This window comes from Capricornis sumatraensis, chromosome 3, assembly GCF_032405125.1.
Source record: "Capricornis sumatraensis isolate serow.1 chromosome 3, serow.2, whole genome shotgun sequence".
NCBI classification, from domain to species: domain Eukaryota; kingdom Metazoa; phylum Chordata; class Mammalia; order Artiodactyla; family Bovidae; genus Capricornis; species Capricornis sumatraensis.
The window spans coordinates 147,575,308-147,597,260 of NC_091071.1; the positions used below are offsets into that span (position 1 = coordinate 147,575,308).

The following is a 21,953-nucleotide window of genomic DNA, read 5'->3' on the forward strand; positions in this document are numbered from 1 at the left end:
GTAGGTACATGATTTTCTTGCTGTAATGCTATAAGAGTAAAACAGTTCTAGATTGTTAGATAAAATTGCCAAACTGTTTAAAGGGTGTTTGAGTATGTCCTGTTCAGGAAAATAGTTATTCTATAGATCTAACTGCAAGGCTCTAAGGCCTTCTGTCTAAATTCTTATGTAAAAGGCAGATGCAAAGTTAGATGATGATTGGTTTATCTAGCTAAAAGCTTTATTTTCTCAAATTACACCCCACTCCAGTACTCTTGCCTGGAAAATCCCATGGACCGAGGAGCCTGGTGGGCTGCAGTCCATGGGGTCGCTAGGAGTCGGACACGACAGTGACTTCACTTTCACTTTTCACTGTCATGCACTGGAGAAGGAAATGGCAACCCACTTCAGTGTTCTTGCCTGGAGAATCCCAGGGACGGGGGAGCCTGGTGGGCTGCCGTCTATGGGGTCACACAAAGTTAGACACGACTGAGGCGACTTTGCAGCAGCAGCAGCAGCAGCAGCAGAAGCTCATAGTTATTAAACCAAATTTCCCAAATGACATAAAATAAAACTCAAATAATATTTAAAATGCAAAGAACTTGGATTCCTCAAACTAATGCTCTAGGGGATGTTTCATAAACAGTATAGAAATGTTTGTTTTTCTGGTTATGTGCTAAACTAGCAGGTCATTGGAACACTTCATTGGACCGCAAATATATTCCTGAATCGTTGGCCCATGATATCTGAATGTTCAAATGAAGTGTTTATCAAAGTTGAACATATATCAGAATCACCTGAAGGGCTCATTAAAACAGATTTCTGGGCCCCACCCATTAGCTTCTGATTTATTATATCTGAAGTCGGGTGAGGAATTTGCATTTTAAACAATTTCCCAGGTAAAGCTGATGCTGCCAGTCCAGAAACCACACTCTAATAACCATTATTCTTACATTAGCCACTGTCTATGGGCTAAGGCAATGGAATAGCTTTCAATGACAGAAACTCTAAATTGAGCTGTTTTACACCTTGGGCTCCACTGACACTTTCACTTGCAGAAATGTCCCAAGGTCATTTTCTTTTTAATCTTAAAGACCAAGGAATTACCTTCAAGTTCCCCATAAAAAAGGCAAATATTAATGGAACATGACATCACCATCGTTCAGTTTCAATTTAGCATCAGAAGTGCATCACCATCAGAGATATGAAGGATTTTTGGTGGGTGAGGAGTGAGGGTTGGGGCCATATCCAGTTTTTTTTGGTTCCTGGGGAACTGTCTAGCATGGGGAAAGCACTTGAAGAATACTTGCTGAATGAATTTTGTCTTGGATCAGATCCAGCCTTGATGCTTTTTCTGGCTCTAGAATTAGGCAAAGGACTTCATTCATTAATAACAACCCTCCACTAATGTTTCTTCAAGTGATTGTGTATTTTAGGTTTGATATAGTATGAAAGAGAAAATTCTGGATTGTAAATTAAGGACCAGTGCAGTACCAGGTATTCAACTTTGGGCAATTTACTTGGATTTCAATTTTTTCATCTGGAAAGTATGGCTGATAATATTTGCTCTCACCTTATGAGGTTGTTTGGTGGAATGAATGAACTAATATATGTGAAAGCACTTTGTATGCAACAGAGAGTTTATATGTGTACATTGAGATGTTAGTTTGTCTCCCATGAAGAATGCAGAGTACAGCTACTTTACTCTCAAAAGACACATCCAGGTACCCACCATTCTAGGTACTAAAATTTACAAGTGGAAAAAAGTCAGCAGGAAAACAGACAAGGATTTTCATTTAATTGAACCCACAAGTCCTTACTACTGATGCAAGCTGTTGCAAGTCACTCATGGTTCATGCATCTAAACTGGCTGCTCAGAAGTGGCTAACCTTGACAGCAGGCTGATAGAATCCTCGCTTGTCAGGGAAGACAGAATCCTGTCAGCCCGTATCACTGTTGCACAAAGGGCTACATAAACTCATCTCCTCTAATGCTCTTGAAGCAGTCAAAGGAGACAGAAGCATTGATAGAAACAGAAAAAAACAAAAAAACAAAAAAACAGACTCATCTGAATTGTATATAACTGCTATAACTGGGCTGAATAACAAGTACAATTTGTTTAAAGTAATATTCAGCCTCAAGCTTTTGTATAGGAGAATGAGCTTGAAAAACTTAGCCCTCCAAACTTATTGTCTAACTGTGGTCAGATATGGAGGAACCATCCAGTGCCCACCTGACTGGCAAATACTGTTCAAAGTCACCTTTTTAAAAGCAAGATCTTTACATTTTTTGTTCATTAAAAAAAAAACTTTTTAGAGAAAGATTCCTACCAAATAGACAGTTTCAGGTAGCATAATATTTATCTTAGAGAGTTGATCAATACTGTGTTTTATTAAACTTTTTCCTTAAAACTAACCCTGCACTCACAGATTTTTAATTAAATTTGAAAGTTGGAAGGGATTTTAAGGTTATTTTGTTTAATACTCTCATTTGACTAGAGAAAAGTAAAACCAGTGGGTAACATCAAAATCATGCAGTGATCCACTCAGGTCTGGAGTCCAGCTCCTAACTTTGGGGCCAAAGTACTTGGAAGGGTAAGGGTTATGATAAAGAAAACATGGATCATTTGGTAAGAACTTTAGCATCATTTGGGTAACAGTGAGCAGCTATAGTGAACCTGGGCCCTATACTGTGAACCTCTCCCTGGAAACAAGCATTTGACAAAGATTTGATCAATACTATCCCTTCCACTTGATAGCATATGAATGAATGAGAAGAAATGAATTCCAAAAAAAGTGGTTGATTATGTAAAATGCCTGCAAGTGCATGGACTTACTTGTCTTTCATGTAGCAGGGATAAGGAATTGCTTGGACTTGGACTGCTATTTCCTGGGAGTTCCTTCCAGTCTGCAATTCAATGATTGCTCTTTCAATACTATCCTGTAAGTAGACAAAAGCCCTGCCATAGATCTGGTTGTGTGATGGAGAATTGTGTGGCCCTGGGGCCCAAATCTTGGCTCTAATGTTTCTTGTGGTCTGTGAGGTCTTGAGACTCATGCGGATGGTGTATTTTACAACTGGAGGAAGAGAGACGTTTTCAGAGTCATAGCTTCTGTGCCGGCTGCTATTAGGAGGAAGCTTAAAAATAACACCTAAAAATAAAATGGCAACATCAGAAAGGTTATTTTATGGTTGACATTATTCTTTGTTTGGAGGGTTCACATGGGGGCAGCCAAACAGGCAATTGAGTTAGTAATGTGACAGTAAGTTCAGACTTTTAATTTACAGAAAAGATGGTTAATTGAAAGTGACAATCTCAGAGATTCAAAGCAGGAGTTTGAGAATATAATCACAAACTAAGTGGCCAGGTTAAATATTTCACTCTAAGCCACTTACTGAAATTAAACACACATATACATTAAAATGAATAATCTTGACTGATTATAAGGATGGACTCAACTTTACCCTGTAATATGTAATTCTTTTCAGCTTTAATTTTAACCATATCAACAAAATTACACATATTGAAGGCTCCTCAACCAAGATAGTTGGTTGACGACATGAAAGGTTCTTATTTCCAAGGATATCAAAGGGGACAGTGCCCTCGCCCCAGCCCTGACTACTTTTTTTGAGGTCTGGATGAAAGAAGTGATGACAAGAATTTGGCCAATTTTAGTACAAAGAAAAGCTCAAATTCTAGTAGAATAACACTTACTTCCAAAGAGTTCATTGCTTTTGTAGAGTCTTTTAGCCTCTCTTTCCATTTTATCTATGCTTTCTGCTGCCTGAATACGGTCATATAATACACAGGAGGAAATATTCACTGTCAGGGAAGACAGTATGCTAAGTTGATCAATGAGGTCAATGCTGTTCTCTAATTTCAGCCTTAGAATATCTAAAGAAGAAAAAAAGACACAAAGCATATTATAATGTTGTTTCTAGTAGTAATGGGACAAAAATACTGATTTTTTGGTAAGTATTAAACCTTAAACTAGATTATAAATAATATAAACTTTACAGAATTTACTCTAAAAATGTAAAATACTCTATATCTGGGAAGATGTAGCCAGTTGTACAAACGCTTATTGAGAAGAATTTTGAATTAGTTATAGATACAGTAAACTCACATACAAAGAATGTATGCATGTGTGCTCAATACAAGCTAATTCAAAAGCTAATTCTACTCTGCTACAGTTTAATTAACCAAAGACTAATGGTGAATAATTTTAAAATTATTCTACCTGCATTATTTAGGAAGAAAACTAAAAACTAGAGATGAAAAGTTTGAATAAACAGAAATGCTTGCTTTGTTTGGAGAGTGTTGATGTAAGAATTTAAGCAAAGAAAGTATGCAGCATGTGTGGAACAAATAAAAAATATCATTCAATAAGTTGTAATACAGAAGCACTTCTTAGGAGACTGTGACAATCTACGACACATAGTTACAACTTTCTGGTATTGTTTGATTTAAAGTCTTCTGTGAGTTATCTCTACTCATATCTGTATTAATCTAGATGATCAAGATTTTATTTCAGGTAATTACTCTGGAAGAAAAAGAATTTAATTGCTCTTCAATTTCATAAATCTTTATGAGGAAATCAACTGAGACAAAGGGTAAATATAAAATTGTAAGTTCATAAATCACTTGGCCAATTAAGTTTTCACTGACTTGATCACTAATACTGAGAAGGCTGTGAGTGTCATAAATTCCTCTTTACAGAACCCAGACAGGTCTCTACCATCATCCAATAGATGATTAAATTTCTCACAGAGGCCAGCTTCTTAAAGGACATCTCTCATTGTAACTTGAAATGTTTTGCTTGATGTAGATGTTTGTGGGGGAGGGGTAAAACTGTGGTTGAAGAGTGGCCTCCAGTGGCCACTGAAAATCAACACACCTGCAAAGGATTCTTCAGAAATGCTGGTAGATGGAATCAAAAAGCTATAAAGAGTCAGTGGCCTCCAAATTTGAACAGTATAAAATCTCTTTGATACTAAATTAAATATACAATTATACAGATAGCAAGTCTCACTTCTATGGTTATTTTAATCTTATTTTAAACTCTGAGACTCATCTCCTATATCTAAAGTTAGGAATAAAAAAAACTATATAAGAACTTTGTAGTTTATCCCTAATATTTTGATCAAGTGTTTCCTTACCCAAATGATACTTTTAGAGAATAAATCACTAATATCTTCATTTAATCAAACAAGGTTCATATCATAAAATACATACAATTATATATAATATAAATAGGCATAATTTCTCCCCACTGTTTTACAATTTAAACAGAGGAGAAAGAGGGGCATTAGCTCTACTGCTGGCAAATTCTGATGTTTTCAATCCCTTCCTCTTACCCATGGTTGCATAGCAACCAGGAATCAGACACAGAGTGAATTAGATATCTTGCATCCCTTAGGTTGAGGGTAGGAATGTGGTAGAGGGAAGGCATAGGTTCAGACAGCTTTCTTTGATTCTCTTCTGCCTGTCCCTTTTAAATGATCATGAGAGGAGGAACTGACCTTGAACAGTAATTTAGATTTATTTTCTTTTGAGTCTCCACATTGCTTTTGTTTTTCTCACTCTATAACCTCTTCTGGTTACATTCTGAGTTAGTCAAAGCAATACTAAGGCCAGTGGAGATAAAATTATAAATGTAGCAGAAATAAACCATTTCATCTTCTGCTTTTAAAGACTTGCTTTTCACCAAGTTACCCCCCAAAAAGTGTCCTCTGGTAGAAATCTACCTGTGATTGAAGGACAAGCTGCATTTACACGGAATACATTGCATTATAATTATTGAGACCAACTACGCAAACTGGGTATCCAAATAATCATTACGCTTAACTGTACAATTTACCAGGAGAAAGATGGATAGATATACTCAGGATTTTAAGATCTTATATGGGACAATGCTTTTCACATTTCTGACATGACAGGTAAATAAAGGTTTTTTTGAATCTGGACTCACCGAGTTCATCTATCTGTTTCAAAAGTTCAACAGCATCAAGTCCCACGGAGAATTTTACAAAAACTTGCACAAAGGGATTCCTTAGAGTATTCTAACAAACAATAATAGGCAGTCAGTTTCAATGAACATGTTTAATCACTGTCTCTTTAATAACACCACAATGAAATGAGGTATCACTACTGGGCATTCTCAGTCCACCATCTTATAAAGGGTCCCATACAAATCTTTGAGAAAGAAAGAGATTTGTGACTGCTAATTCTGAGTTTTTGCTCCTCTGTAGACACAAATTTGTCACCATGTAGAAGTAGCCAGATATAACCATAATTAACAACATTGGGAAACCATGTTTAAACTGAAAACACTTTTCCCCCATAGCTACTATATCGATTGTTTTTAACATACATTACAGAATTTTGATGGTTCATAACTGAACTTTGTTCAGTTGAAACAAACAAAAGAGGCTTTAAAAACTACGATGTCTATGTGGAATTTGACATCACACTGATTTATATTCTAGTCCTACTACTTCCTAGCTGTGAGGCTTTCAGCAAGCACTCAGCCTTTTCCAGCTTCAGGTTATTTTTGTGTAAAGTAGAATCTAACCAGATTAGTCAAACATAAATTATTATGGTATTGTTTTATTCTATAATAAGTGCAGCTAGGTGAACACAGAAAAAATAAACTGATCATAAAACTAAATTACTCCATACTGATGGCAAGACTGAAAATTAAAAAAAAAAAAGTGTTCAAAATATAAAGACTCTTATAGCTATCTCCCAAATTAGGAGACATAACTTCTACCACTGAAGTTATCTACTAGGTAATACTTATTGAGTTCTTACTATGTGCTGGGTACTGTCTAATAGAATATACCTTGATTTTCTCACTTAGTTTTCCCTAATACCTAGACATAAGTACTATTACTATCCCCAGTTAATAGAGGACAAGGCTAGGACTCAAGAAGCTATATAAATTCCTTAAGAATGTAAAATTAATAATGGCCAAGGGGAAAGTTGAAGAGAGAGACTTCAACTTGATTAAAGAAATGTTTATTCATCTTATGTATGAATTCATGACTTCGTTTTTATGTGAGCTAGGCTTAAGTTGTTTTCTTCTTAGAGGATAGTTCAGTACCACTTATTATTCTGTCCTTCTTACCAATATCTCATTTTGTTATCATGGAGGTAAATGATTAAAAGTAATATGTATTAATATAGCATATATAATACAATTTGCTAAACATATAGCTTCTAAGGAATCTAAGCATAGTTGGCATCATGAAGACAGATGGCTATTACACAACTATATACCATGATAACCCAAGTTCTTTAAAATCTAATTGTTTATAGGTATTTGCTCATTGTAGAAAATCTGAATCAGAGCATTACTAATAAACAAAGCACTACGTTAGTTCCAATCAGAGATGATCCATCAGATTATTTCCATTCTCTTACTGTTCCTGTTACAATCAAACTTGTCTATGATATATAATATTATTTTCAAATGCTTCCACACAATGTAATCTTCACAAATCTGTGAAGCAGTTATCAACAGACCCATTTTAGAGTTTCATAAATTGTAAAAAGTATTTTAAGTCATTTGCCTATGAGTTCACAATGGCAAAGCCAGGTCACGTACTAAAATCTTGAAATATCAAATTCTGTACACATTTTCAGGAATAGATTTTCCTCAATAATTGGGAACGATAATTTATTTCGGTCTAGAACAGAATAAAGATACTCCCATTAGATGGTGATACTTTTATGAACATGGTCACAGAATTGAATGATGATCCCTTTATGAACATGGTCACACAATTTTCTTCTTACCAAATTACTGTACTTTGGAACTACTATGCATAGATCATGTCCCTTGTTAATTCACTTCTTTAGCCAGCAAAACTTTCCTTAATGAAATAACATGTGTGGGATTTTGATCTGTTCACTGAAAAAAAGTTTCAGGAGAAAAGAGCAATTTTTCACTGAGGAAATACATGTGTCAATAAGGTACTGTTTACGTAGCCCTTATTATCTGAAACTCACTAAAAAAGGCCACTTGGAATGAACATTTGTGATGATCAGATGTAGGGAGTGGGTAGATGGGGAATTGGATGAAGGTGGTCAAAAGATACAAACTTTGAATTGTAAGATACATCTGTACCAGGGATGCAATCTACAACATGATGACTATTAATACTGCTGTATCACACATAGGAACATTGCTAGAATAGATCCTAAGAGTTTTCATCACAAAGAGAAAAATCTTTTTTTCTTTCCTTTTATTGTACGTACATGAGATGATGGATGGCAACTAAATCTACTATGGTGATCATTTCATAATGTGTGTGTGTGTTCAGTTGCTTCAGTTCAGTTCAGTCATGCAGTCATGTCCAACTCTTTGCGATCCCATGAACTGTAGCATGCCAGGCCTCCCTGTCTATCACCAACTGCCAGAGTCTACACAAACCCATGTCCATTGAGTCAGTAATGCCATCCAACCATCTCATCCTCTGTCGTCCCTTTCTCCTCCTGCCCTCAATCTTTCCCAGCATCAGGGTCTTTTCAAATGAGTCAGCCCTTCGCATGAGGTGGCCAAAGTACTGGAGTTTCAGCTTTAACATCAGTCCTTCCAATGAACACCTAGGACTCATCTCCTTTAGGATAGACTGGTTGGATCTCCTTGCAATCCAAGAGACTCTCAAAAGTCTTCTCCAACACCACAATTCAAAAGCATCAGTTCTTTAGCGCTCAGCTTTCTTTATAGTCCAACTCTCACATCCATAAATGACCACCGAAAAACCATAGCCTTGACTAAATGGACCTTTGTTGGCAAAGTAATGTCTCTGCTTTTTAATATGCTGTCTAGGTTGGTCATAACTTTCCTTCCAAGGAGTAAGTGTCTTTTAATTTCATGGCTGCAATCACCAACTGCAGTGATTTTGGAGCCCTAAAAAAATAAGGTCTGACACTGTTTCCCCATCTATTTCCCATGAAGTGATGGGACCAGATGCCATGATCTTCGTTTTCTGAATGTTGAGCTTTAAGCAAATTTTTTCACCCTCCTCCTTCACTTTCATCAAGAGGTTCTTTAGTTCTTGGACTTTCTGCCATAAGGGTGATGTCATCTGCATATCTGAGGTTATTGATATTTCTCCCGGCAATCTTGATTCCAGCTTGTGCTTCCTCCAGCCCAGCATTTCTCATGATGTACTCTGCATATAAGTTAAATAAGCACGGTGACAATATACAGCCTTGACGTATTCCTTTTCCTATTTGGAATCAGTCTGTTGTTCCATGTCCAATTCTAACTGTTGCTTCCTGACCTGCATATAGGTTTCTCAAGAGGCAGGTCAGGTGGTCTGTTATTCCCATCTTTTTCAGAATTTTCCACAGTTTATTGTGATCCACACAGTCAAAGGCTTTGGCATAGGCAATAAAGCAGAAATAGATGTTTTTCTGAAACTCTCTTGCTTTTTCTAGGATCTAGCAGATGTTGGCAATTTGATCTCTGGTTCCTCTGCCTTTTCTAAAACCAACTTGAACATCTGGAAATTCACGGTTGATGTATTGCTGAAGCCTGGCTTCATTCCAATCCCAAAGAAAGGCAATGCCAAAGAGTGCTCAGTTGCTTCAGGTGTGTCCAACTCTTTGTGACCCCACTGACTGTAGCCTACCAGGCTCCTCTGTCTGTGAAATTTTCCAGGTAGAACACTGGAGTGGGTTGGCTTTTCCTACTCCAGGTGATCTTCCTGACCCAGAGATTGAACCCGTGTCTCTTTGTCTCCTGCATTGGCAGGTGGGCTTTTTACGATGAGCGCCACCTAGGAAGCCCAATCGTTTCTATATATATCTCAAACCATCATGCTCTATACCTTAAACTGATACATTGATTATGTTAATTATTTCTCAGTAAAACTGTGGGGAGAGGGAGAAAACTGAGATTTAATCAAGATAATATTGTGCTTAAAATCAGAGAAAAGTAGGATATTTTAAAAATGGACATATTTAAAATCAGAACAAATAAAAATTGTGGGGAAGACATTTGATGAAAAGTTTATTTTAAATTATGGGCTTCCCTGGTAGCTCAGCTGGTGAAGAATCCACCTGCAATGCAGGAGACCCTGGTTTGATTCCTGGGTCGGGAAGATCTACTGGAGAAGGGATAGGCTACCCACTCCAGTATTTGTAGGCTTCCCTGATGGCTCAGCTGGTGAAGAATCCACCTGCAATGCGGGAGTTCAGTTCAGTTTAGTCTCTCAGTCATGTCTGACTCTTTGCGACCCCACAGACTGCAGCACGCCAGGCCTCAGGCCTCCCTGTCCATCACCAACTCCTGGAGTTTACTCAGACTCATGTCCATTGAGTCGGTGATGCCATCCAACCATCTCATCCTCTGTCATCCCTTTCTCCTCCTGCCCTCAATCTTTCCCAGCATCAGGGTCTTTTCAAATGAGTCAGCTCTTCGCATCAGGTGGTCAAAGTATTGGAGTTTCAGCTTCAGCATCAGTCCTTCCAATGAACATTTAGGACTGATTTTCTTTAGGATGGACTGGCTGGATCTCTTTGCAGTCCAAGGGACTTTCAAAAGTCTTCTCCAACACCACAGTGCAAAAGCATCAATTCTTTGGTATTCAGCAACACAGACGGAAAAGGTGATGGTACCCCACTCCAGTACTCTTGCCTGGAAAACCCCATGAACAGAGGAGCCTGGTAGGCTGCAGTCCATGGAGTCGTGAAGAGTCGGACATGACTGAGCGACTTCACTGTCACTTTTCACCTTCATGCACTGGAGAAGGAAATGGTAACCCACTCCAGTGTTGCCTGGAGAATCCCAGGGATGGGGGAGCCTGGTCGGCTGCTGTCTATGGGGTCACACAGAGTCGGATACGACTGAAGCGACTTAGCAACAGCAGTAGCAGCAACACAGAAGACCTGGGTTCAGTCCTTGGGTTGAGAAGATACCCTAGTGAAGGGAACAGCTACCTACTCCAGTATTGTGGCCTGGAGAATTCCATGGACCATCCTATGGGCTGCAAAGAGTCAGACACAACTGAATGATTTTCACTTCACTTCACTTATATTAATGTGCTAAATATCTATTTAGAAATTAGAGTTATATTTCTAATAAAATTTAGGTTGTAATTGTAATTATGAGTAATGATTCGGCAAAACAAAGACTGGGTAAAACATCTTTTGGGTATAACATTTTTACCAAAGTTGTATGACACAAATTCTTTGTTCTATGTTTAACTTTTTGAGCCATGATTATAAAGAAGGGCATTTTTGTTGTTGCTGAGGCAAAAATTTCTAGGGATTAATCAATTTTAAAATCAATTTTAGGGCCTCTATCAATTCTTTGAATATGCAATCGGTACTATTTTGAAGTTTCTAAGTTGTCACCATTCCTGAAAATGTTCTCTTCTCCCATTGATAATGGGTCTAACTCTGCTGCCTGATGTTCGTGCATACATACTAAGTCGCTTCAGTCGTGTCCGACTCTCTGCAACCTTATGGACTGTAGCCCGCCAGGCTCCTCTGTCCATGGGATTCTCCTGGCAAGAATACTGGAGTGGGTTCCCATGCCCTCCTCCAGGGCATCTTCCCAATCTAGTGATTGAACCCACATCTCTTATGTCTCCTGCATTGGCAAGTGGGTTCTTTATCACTAGCCTGATATTTAGCTGCCAATAGCTCTCTTGGTGATTGGAACATTTCCCAACACTACTTGCATCCTTTTCAGAGAATTCTGCATCTTTTATGAGAATTGAGGTGATACTTTTCAACTAGTATGTGTTGTATTTGAGGTACTTTGTCAAATCTTTCAACCAAAGAACTCGAATTTAACATTCTTCTTCAGAATATCAGTACTTTAGAAATTCCGGTTCAGTTAAAATAGCAAAACATAATTTAGAGAAATAAAATAAGCATATTTTAAGTAGATTTTATGGCATTTTAGTTTTGGAAAATAGATTTATATCACTAGGTGTGTGTCAGGATTAACTTGTAAAATGATTTATCTCAGAATTACATACAGAGAAACTGTGGTATAAGAGGTGAGGAAGGTTACAAACATGAATGACAGAACTGTTATCCTGTCTCACACATGCTGTCTGGAGGAGAGGCAATTTTAATCTGTTGAATATGGATTCTATATTACTAACTGCCCATTCTCCTAATGAAGGTGATTCAAATCTCAAAGAATTATAATCCATACGAAAGGGAATGACAGAACTGTCTCCTACCTGGAGCATTGGAATCGTCTGGTTTAATAGTTGGAAGGAATTCATGAAAAGTGGTGACTTATCCATCCACTCTTGAGATTTTTCTCTTAATTCTGCCAACTGCCTGAGGGTTACATTAGACTAAAAGACAAAGAAACAGAAATAAATCTGGGCCATTGGTATTTCTAAAAGATATCTCAAGGTTGTTTTGTTATATAACTCTAAGAAACAGTTCTAAAAAGTAGAGTTAGTAAAGCATTGTCAGAAATTTCTCACGTGGTCAAAATTTTTTAAGTGGCAGGTTTTATAGGGTCAAGGTTACACAAAAAAATTCTGGAAAATTTAAGGTTTACTTCATGTCCACTGAAAATATATAGCTGAAAGGAAAGTACATCTTCTGGAATTCTCACAAGTTACCCACTTTTACCAATGGTACATTTAATCTTACTACTAGAGAAACATTCTAGTTCAAGGATATAAGAAGACGGATGCTTTCATGTAATGCTGGTGGAAAGGGATGGGTATAGCTTTTTCTGGAAAGCAATCTAATGAGTCATTAAAATAGAATACAATATTCTTCAGTCCCTCAATCTTGAACATTCACCTCAGTGAAATAAAAATATCATTGTGTAAAGTTATATACACAAACTATTTATCACCACATTATTTACATGAACAACAAGAACAAAAGTAAACACTAGAAACAAAAAGGATGTCCAAAAATTGAGAATTGACTGAGTATGAAAAAATGTTCAGTCTTCAAAAAGAATGAATAAACTATATCTACTGAATTGGAAGAATTTCCACAAGGTATTGCTGTGTGACTAAAGTAATATGTAGAAAAGTATTATAATGAAGCCTTATTTTAATAATCCAAACAGTGACCATTCTTCATATAAATACATCCAGTATAATAATATATAAAGGATTAGAGGAATGTACATAAATTATCAAAAGCCACATCTTTGAAAGTTAGCATTCTTTTTTTTTTATTTTTATTTTTACTTTTACTTTATTTTAATTTACAATACTGTATTGGTTTTGTCATACATTGACATGAATCCACCACGGGTGTACATGAGTTCCCAATCATGAACCCCCCTCCCACCTCCCACCCCATATCATCTCTCTGGATCATCCCCATGCACCAGCCCCATCTCATTAGTTTACATGAAAGGAAGAGCAGGATCAAGCAAGGAGAAAAAGATGAGAGGCAAGCAAAACAAAAAAACTACCTTTAGAAAATAAGCATTTAATGACTTCATTTGTGTAAAATTATGGAGAAGTGTGCAGCCAATAAAGCAAATAAGATATTAAAACACAGATAGTAAGAGCAAAGATCATTCCAGAAATCAGTGATGACTTCATGTCTATTTTTATATACACCTAAAAGTAATTTATATTTACATACAGTCTAATGACCAAGTAATGATAAAGTATAATTTTTTCACCTTCACTCTTATCATTTTGAAAGCATCAAGTTTATAATTCAAATCACTAATGTCAACTGTAAGAATGAGAGAAAAAGGCTATTATGGTTATACTATGTAGTTGATAAGTATAGGTAGTTAATAATGCTGTCTTTCTCAACATCTATCTTATATATAATTATAGGATGTTAAATTGTACAACCAAATATGAAGCCTATATGAATTGCTATAATTTAGCAATTGTTTTTGTTCAAACTAGCTATATATGCCCAATATTATTTTTTCTAGTGCCGTTATTTTTACACACTTTGAAAGTTAGATGCCATCTGTAGAAAAATTTCCTGCTTTGGGTGATAAATTGAAAAGTCTGAGGTCATGCTACAACTAACCTCATTCTCAAGTGTCAACATGGTTCATTTCTCTTCAAGGAGCTACTCTCCAATCTACATCGTTACACATATACAGGGCAGAAGTTGAGAATTAAGAGTTGCAGAAAGCCAAAGGTAAACAGTACGTAGGCTAGAAAAATATCTGAGCCAACTAGAGTAAATTTGGAAGCTGACACCTTTAAAAATCATCCTAATACTTAAGATAGAAACTTTGAGTATTAATGGTCAAACCTTTTCCATTATTGCCTTTGTGACGGGAGTGTATGGTGCATACAAAATCTTTCCCAACAACATGGGTTTCAAGAAAGCCCAAATCACCGGTCCAGCAGGCATATTAATGATGTCCTTATAAAGAGAAAAGCAAAATGGTGCTGGAAAAAGAAAGCACAATAAAATCATTTAATACATATATTTAAAATTTATTAAATTTATTTAAATTGACAAAAATTATTGCTACAACACCCCAAAATACATGTCTTGTATGTCCTTTGCTATCAACAAATGCAAGACATCTGGTATCAAAGTAAGAAAGCATAGTAACACATCCTTTTTGGGTGTAAGTTTAATCTAACAAGAAAGTGCATAATAAGTGATGGCATTTTGCCAAGAGGAAAGGTTAGAAAGGTTGAAAACCACATTTCAGAATGTTTTCCAACAGATCTTCTTCACTTAATTTTACAAAATATACAAAATTCTGCTATTACAACAGATACATAAGAGCTGTCCAGTAAATGTTTGCTGGATGAATAAAAAGATGTATAAATGTGTCAATCCAATTGCTCTACTAAACACCCCACATTGCTTGGAAGAACTCAGCTGATCATATTTCACATCTCAAAGCTTATAGATCAAATAAACAGCTTTGATGTGCCACTGAACGTTTGTAATTCTCCTACAGTCATGAAACTCTTTTATGTGTGAGACAAATTTCTAATTTTAAAAAGTTAAGAAAAAGTGCTGAGCAGATATAAGGCATGTTATTGTATCATTCACTGGCAAGGTGTAGTGGTTAACAAGCTAGACTTTGCGACAGATTGCCTGGGTTCAAATCATAGCTTTGATGTTTTCATGTTGGGCAACTGTGGCCAGGTTACTCAATTACTTTGTGCCTCATTTCTCTTGCTAAGTTGCAGCTATAGTAGCACCTACCTCCTAGGGTTGTTGTGAAGAGTGAATGAGTTGATATGCAGAACATGCTTGATGTGTGGCAAGTGCTATATGAATGTTTTCTTTGGGAAAATTAATGCTTCATTTAAAATAAAATGCTACGATTACAACTCACCATTTAAAAAAAACAATTAAAAATGGGGAGAAGACCTGAATAGTCATTTTTCCAAAAAGGAAATGCAGAGGGCCAATAGGCACATGAAATGATGTCCAACATTGCTAGTTAGGAATCAAAACTACAATGAGATATCACCTCACACCTGTAATAATGGCCATCATCAAAAAGAACACAAATAACAAATGATGGCAAGGATGTGCAGAAAAGGGAACCCTGGCACACTATTGGTGGGAATGTAAATTGTTATAGCCACTGTGGAAAACATTATGGAGTTTTTCTCAAGAAACTAAAAATAAAACTACTCTATGACTCAACACTTCTACTTCTGGGTATATACCCAAAATAACCAAAACACTAATTTAAAAAGATACATGCACCCCAATGTTCATAAAGACATGTTTTACATTTACCAAGATATGGATACAACCTAAGTGTCCATCAACAGATAAATGGGTAAAGATGTGGTATATATATATATACACAATGGAATTTTAGTCATAAAAAAGAACGAAATTTTGCCACTTGCAATAAGGTGGGTGGACTTGGAGGACATTATGCTAAGTGAAATGTCAGACAAAGACAAATATTTTATATCATTTATATGTGAAAACCAAAAACCACAACAAAATAGCGAATATAACAAAAAAGGAACAGACTCACAGCTGTAGAAAACAAAGTGGTGGTTACCAGTGGAGAGAGAAGGAAGAAGAGACAAGATGGTGTAGGGTACTAAGAGGCACAAACTACTATGTATAAAATAAGATACAAGGATATATTGTACAACAGAGGGTATACAGCCAATAAAAAAAAGACTAAGATTTAGTAGACAAGGTTAGGAGGTGATATTACCATGCTGATTTTGAAGTATACTCACTGGCATGTAAGGGAATTCCATACTTTGCAGCAATTTGCTCTTTACTTAATTTATGAGTTAAAAAGTCTTTAGTGTGATTGCCTTTCTGCCTCTGAGAAGAGGGCAGCAAGGCAACTAAATATTCAGTGGTAATTCCTTGGGAGCACAGTGCTTGGGAAATGGTACTAAATGATCCTTGGGGAGTGTTTATCCGGTTGTTTCTGTACATTGCCTGTGAGATAAAAATACATGATTTATTAACATTATATGAGCTATAAATGCTATTGAAAACAATATTGAAAACCTGATAATGTTTGGAGAATTCTCTCAATTCCACAATTTCTTTAAAATAGTATCCGAAATGTAAATGCAGAATGCTAAACTTCTCCAATTCAAGTGGCAAAACTTTTGCCATAGTAGAAGAATTTTTCTGTAAGTGACTTTGGACAATGTACTCTCTCTGTAGTTGAATGTATTATAACTAATCTCAAAAGTTAAGACTCCGGTATTCTTGCCTGGAGAATCCCAGGGACAGAGGAGCCTGGTGGGCTGCCGTCTATGGGGTCGGACAGAGTCAGACACAACTGAAGCGACTTAGCAGCAGCAGCAGCAAAAGTTAAGATGACAAAAGGAATTTTCCAGCAAGAACATAACTGGGTGAGTTTTCTACCTGTGTTAGTGGAAAACTTCTGGGCAGATGCATTTGTTTCAGGGATCTCATTTTGTCTAGCAGCGGTCGTGTGCCCGAAGCCATCTGATTGAGGATCTCTTTTAGCCTTATGAAGAGTTCTATCATCTTTTCTATTGGCTTTTGATTTTCCCTAGGGAAAAATACCTAACAGGAACAAAAAAGAAATGATTTTTTTGTGGAGAAGCTGGAACCCTCCCACACTGTTGGTGAAAATAGCAAAAGATACAGTCATTTTGTAAAATATTTTGGAAGCTTACTAAATAAACATAAATTTACCATACAACCAACAATTTGATTCCTAGATATTTACTCAACAGAAACTTGAAAAATATGTCCACACAAAGATTTGTATGAGAATGGCTATGGCAGCATTATTTAGAATAGCCAACCAGTGGAAACAATTCAAATGAATGGATAAACAAAATGTATATCTGTAAACTGGAAAACTATTTGATAAAAGAAAGAAATTACACACTGACATGTTACAACATGTATGAAACTCAAAACATTATACTAAATGAAAAAGCTAGATATAAAACCCACAAATTGTATGATTCAATTTAAATAAAATGTCTAAAAATGACAAATTTATGGAGACATAAAATAGATTAGGCGGTGCCTATGCTAGAGGTCAGAATGAGATGACTGTAAATGGGCAGAAAGGTTCTTTTTGTGTTGAAAATTGCATTTGGGATTGTTATAAAGTCATATTGTGGTGACAGTTACACAATTCTATAATTGGCTTTAAAAAAACCCATTAAACTGTACCCTTACAGTGGGTAAATTTTATAATATATACATTATACCTCAATAAATTTGCCAAAAATAAGTGATTTTAAAAGTCAGAAAGGCAAATGTCAATTACATAATTCTTCATATACACTATTATTCAAAAATCACAATTGCTCCTTAAAATCAGAAAAGCTCTGTCAAAAAGCTCACATGATTTATCAGGCTTAATCATAATCCCACAATGCATTTCTGTTGCAGGAAAAAAAACACTGAAATTATTTTTTTAGTGTACATTTTATACTCTCATTCACTCCTTTATTCAACAAACATTAATTGAGTGCCTGTTATGTCCCCAGCACTGGGTGAGGTGATGGATATAGTAGTGCCCAAACTGGCATCATCCTTTCACTCAGGAAGTTTTGTATTAATAGGAGGAACAAATGAGACAAATCAATGAATAAAAGGCTGGGTAATATGAGAAGGTATGGAGTTTAGCTGAGAAATCAAAAGAAGTCTTTCCAAGATGACACCACAAAGGAGAGAATGAACAAACCATAGGAAGAATAAGGAGACATACGTAGTAGAGGGGTAAAGATCTATGAAGTTCCTGAAGAGGGAAAGCTGTTGGCACGTACAAGGGGGTCAAAGACCACTATTCTGAGCACAAGATTCAGTTGAAGAAATGTTACAAAGACAGAGCTGTCTCTATAACACAGGTATTAACTGAAATCAGATTCATTTTTTTTCTTCCAGTTCTGCTAAAATTCTAGGCATTCTACATTAATTTGAAATAAATTGACTAATGATGAGAAATTTTTCATTATTTTTATTTGCAGTTCTGAAAGAACTAGGAATGGTCTTCTGCTTGTAAAATGCACATATTTAATTACTATACTCAATAAGAAATAGTTTGATATATGCACTGCAGAAATATTGTAAGATAAATATTATAGTTTTAGATGAAAAAAATAATTGTAGTTTTTCTGCATTTTAAGTCATGTTCATGCTCAGTCATATCCAACTCTTTGTGATCTCCTAGGCTGTAGCAAACCAGGCTCCTCTGGCCATGGAATTTTCCAGGCAAGAATACTAGAGTGTGTTGTCATTTCCTACTCCAGGGTATCTTCCTGACCCAGGGTTTGAAACTGCAGTTTTTGCTTCTCCTGCATTGGCAGGTGGATTCTTTACCACTGCACCACCTGGGAAGCCATACATTTCATAGTTTATGTAAAATAACTATTGTTTAGTTAATGGGTATTTGTTAAGTTCTTCTATGGGCCAGGCACTGTTCTTGGTATTTGAAACATTTCAGTGAACAAAGAGGTCCTTATGGAGCTTATAGCCAAATAGAGGCAGACAGAAAATAAACAGAAGTGAATGTTAAATAGAATACATAGTACGCTGGAGGTGCAATAGAAAACGAACAGATCAAGGAAAGGAGGTTTGAGAGTGCTGTCGATGAGGTTGGTTGCATTTTAAACAGGTCTCTCATGGTACCTTATTGAGGTCAATGTTGAATAAAGACACATAGTTCTGGAAATCACAGGGAGGACACCTCCTAGAAGGGTCCTATGCAGCAGCCCTGGACCTAGGGAGTAGCCACATAGGAAATGGGGTTTGAGAAACAAGGAGAGGATGTGCAGACTCTGGGGCCCCTGCAGGAATCAAGGGTTACTGGGATAAAATGAGGAGCCACGGGAGGTGCTGAACAGAGGAATGACATAATCTGATTCAGGTTTCAAAAGAATTGCTTTTGCTGCTTAGGGAGTAGTAGGGTGAGGTTGGAGTGGTGGGAACAAGCACAGAGGCAAGGAGATCAGTTAGGAGGTCACTGCAGAATATAAACTAGGATAAGGATGACCTGGAACGGGATATTTACAACTAATCCTAAAAAGTCTTCATCTCCTTTGCTACCATGTTTCAATAACACAAGCCTGCTGTGTTGCTTCTGATTTTCTTTTAAAGAGAAAATTTTTTTTCAGTGTTTTTAATAACATGTAAATAATTTTGACCTAGTAGAGATTTGAGTGAATATAGGTATTTAATTTTCTTATGTTTACATTTTTATTTCAGTTTTTTATTCACTATGTACTTAAGCATCTATTTATTGCAAGATGGAGTTACTGCTGACTTTACAGCTCTAATAATGACAATTTGTTTAGTTCGACTGGATATATGCAGAGTACATCATGAGAAACGCTGGGCTGGAAGAAGCACAAGCTGGAATCAAGATTGCTGGGAGAAATATCAATAACCCCAGATATGCAGATGATACCACCCTTATGGCAGAAAGTGAAGAGGAGCTAAAAAGCCTCTTGATGAAAGTGAAAGTGGAGAGTGAAAAAGTTGGCTTAAAGCTCAACATTCAGAAAACGAAGATCATGGCATCTGGTCCCATCACTTCATGGGAAATAGACGGGGAAACAGTGGAAATAGTGTCAGACTTTATTTTTTGGGGCTCCAAAATCACTGCAGATGGTGACTGCAGCCATGAAATTAAAAGACGCTTACTCCTTGGAAGAAAAGTTATGACCAACCTAGATAGCATATTGAAAAGCAGAGACATTACTTTGTCAACAAAGGTCCGTCTAGTCAAGGCTATGGTTTTTCCAGTGGTCACGTATGGATGTGAGAGTTGGACTGTGAAGAAGATTGAGCGCCAAAGAATTGATGCTTTTGAACTGTGGTGTTGGAGAAGACTCTTGAGAGTCCCTTGGACTGCAAGGAGATCCAACCAGTCCATTCTGAAGGAGATCAGCCCTGGGATTTCTTTGGAAGGAATGATGCTAAAGCTGAAACTCCAGTACTTTGGCCACCTCATGCAAAGAGCTGACTCATTGGAAAAGATTCTGATGCTGGGAGGGATTGGGGGCAGGAGGAGAAGGGGACGACAGAGGATGAGATGGCTGGATGGCATCACTGACTCGATGGACGTGAGTCTGAGTGAACTCTGGGAGTTGGTGATGGACAGGGAGGCCTGGCGTGCTGTGATTCATGGGGTCACAAAGAGTCGGGCACTACTGAGCGACTGAACTGAACTCAACTGAACTGAACTGGATAAATAATGATAGCTTCTATCTAAATCTAATGAAGGTAAGACAAAAAAATTGTTTTATAATACAAAAAAAATCCCTCAATTCTTTCACTTGAAAAAGAAACTTTGTTCTAATCTTTATTTTTATCCTATCAAATTAATGCTTATTCACTTAAAAAAAAGTTACTGTAACATTTGTATTTCATTGTCTAGTGTATATTAAGTTTAATTCCTGGTCTTCAATATACAAATTGAGAGTCAATAAGGCCATAAGATTAATTTCCTCATCTATTAAACATGCAAATTTGCAATATATGATCTCTAAGGTTCCACTTAGCTCTAAAATTAGGTTCAACTTAGTTCTAAAAGCTTTAATTCCAAAAGCTGCATAAATAGATTGCATTCCTTATAGTATCAGAGAGCATACAGGTATAATCAAATATTTTTATACTAAACAATAAGTTTAAAAGAATTTCATCCACAGTAACTTGCCTTGTATGTGAAGTTGTAAACATCTAAGTAGTGCAGAAATGTAAGTCCAATGAGGTAAGATAGACGGGATCTCTCTGGAAGAGGCATGATGCAGAATTCCTTCATTGCATCTTCCAATTTGGGATCGGTCATATTACCATCACAAGAATGCAGCCAGAACACACTAGAAATAATCTGCAAATTGGAAGAAGAAAAATACTTTAGCTCTGAATCCTTTCAAGCCACCTGTCCACTTGGAGTTTTCTTATCCTTTTAGACTTCATTTAAAAATAAGACAATTAGCCTTAAATATCAAATAATTTTTTGTCTAAAACACTAATTGCTATCAATAGTCCTATAAAAAGTCCATGTGTGTGTTCAGTGACTCAGTCATGTCCAACGGTTTGTGACCCCATGGACGGTAGCCCGCAGGCTCCTCTCTCCATGGAATTTTCCAGGCAAGAATACTGGAGTGGATTGCTATTTCTTACTTCAGGGGATCTCCCCCACCCTGGGATCAAACCCAAGTCTCATGTCTCCTGCACTGGCAGGGGGATTCTTTACCACTGTGCTATCTGGGAAGCCCATAGAGGGTACATGAAAGTGAAAGTGAAGTTTGCTCTGACCCTTTGCAACCCCATGAACTATAGAGTCCGTGGAATTTTCCAGGCCAGAATACCGGAGTGGGTAGCCATTCCCTTCTCCAGAGGATCTTCCCAATCCAGGGATCGAACCCAGGTCTCCCACAATGCAGGCCGATTCTTTACCAGCTGAGCCACTAGGGAAACCCAAGAATACTGGAGTCAGTAGCCTATCCCTTCTCCAGCGGATCATCCTGACCCAGGAATCTAACCGGGGTTTTTGCATTGCAGGCAGATTCTTGACCAACTGAGCTAT

General features: G+C 36.9%; 1 protein-coding gene across 1 annotated transcript in view; it reads right to left on the bottom strand.

Moving 5' to 3' along the window:
• The window catches only part of ABCA12 (ATP binding cassette subfamily A member 12), a 210,085-nt gene that overhangs the window by 64,654 nt on the left and 123,478 nt on the right, over positions 1-21,953 (bottom strand). Inside the window, exons 15-22 of the mRNA XM_068967745.1 lie at positions 21,078-21,251; positions 16,799-16,963; positions 16,150-16,360; positions 14,222-14,361; positions 12,193-12,312; positions 5,952-6,042; positions 3,695-3,874; positions 2,816-3,131 (exon numbers count right to left, since the gene is read on the bottom strand). Of these exons, the coding sequence (XP_068823846.1) occupies positions 2,816-3,131; positions 3,695-3,874; positions 5,952-6,042; positions 12,193-12,312; positions 14,222-14,361; positions 16,150-16,360; positions 16,799-16,963; positions 21,078-21,251 (1,397 nt within the window). The remainder of the gene's footprint in view (positions 1-2,815; positions 3,132-3,694; positions 3,875-5,951; positions 6,043-12,192; positions 12,313-14,221; positions 14,362-16,149; positions 16,361-16,798; positions 16,964-21,077; positions 21,252-21,953) is intronic.